General features: G+C 30.4%; 1 protein-coding gene across 1 annotated transcript in view; it reads left to right on the top strand.

The window, feature by feature from the left end:
* Window positions 1-499: 499 nt before the first annotated feature.
* Window positions 500-948, top strand: part of LOC108764776 (uncharacterized) — a 3,046-nt gene continuing 2,597 nt past the window's right edge. Inside the window, exon 1 of the mRNA XM_018513153.1 lies at window positions 500-785. Within this exon, the coding sequence (XP_018368655.1) occupies window positions 500-785 (286 nt within the window). The remainder of the gene's footprint in view (window positions 786-948) is intronic.

Below are 948 nucleotides of genomic sequence, written 5' to 3'. Positions count from 1 at the left end.
CATTAAATAGGATAAATGAATATACATTGCGAACATTGTGGTGCAAAACATTTTAAATCTGAAAAAGTAGCTAATGAAGGAAATTCATTTTATGATTGCTGCAGTCATGGGTCTGTTGAATTAGATCCTTTACCACAACCTCCGCATGAATTGTATGAGTTATTTATGGGAAATCATTCAAAACCAAATCATTTTTATAATCGTATTCGTGGTTACAACAATACATTTTCTTCCGCGTCCTTTAATGCAAAAATATCAGATTTCAGTGCGCAAAGACGTGGATCTTATTGTTTCAAAATTCAAGGACAGATTTATTATCAAATTAATACCGCTTTATATCCTACACCTAACGAAATGCCAAGTTACGGTCAACTTTTCATTGTAGATAATAATGAAGCAATAGAATGTCGATTACATCAAAACTCGAATCTTGATGAAGAAATCTTACGTTTAATAGATAATATAATACGTACAAATAATTTTCGCTTAATCATATCGAATGATACACGAAGAAATTCAAGCACAGCAAACAGAAAATCATAATATACGTGAATTACAATTAGGATTTTTAACTAAAAAAGGTGTTGATCGTGGTCGATATAACATACAAAAAGTGAATGAAGTAGCAGCTGTTTTTTCTACTACTGCAGATGGAGAAATTCCAGAAGCATATGTTACAATTTATAATAAAAGCAACAAGACGTTACAACAAGTCAGTACGGATCCAAATGTAGAACCATGGATTTATCCATTGTATTATTCATATGGTAATCAAGGTTGTCATGGTAATTTACGATGTAATAATAGTAATAAACGAGTTAGTAGAGCTGCTTACGTGAAACATCGAATAGCTATACGTGATAATTTTAATATTTTTATTTTGGGAAGACGATTATTTCAGCAATAGCTTGTAGATAATTATGTTAAAATTGAAAAAGATAGAATTAA

Source organism: Trachymyrmex cornetzi, unplaced genomic scaffold (assembly GCF_001594075.2).
Source record: "Trachymyrmex cornetzi isolate Tcor2-1 unplaced genomic scaffold, Tcor1.1 scaffold451, whole genome shotgun sequence".
In the NCBI taxonomy this organism is placed as follows: domain Eukaryota; kingdom Metazoa; phylum Arthropoda; class Insecta; order Hymenoptera; family Formicidae; genus Trachymyrmex; species Trachymyrmex cornetzi.
Note: the sequence above shows the minus strand (reverse complement) of the source record. Positions and strands in the feature narration are given on the sequence as shown.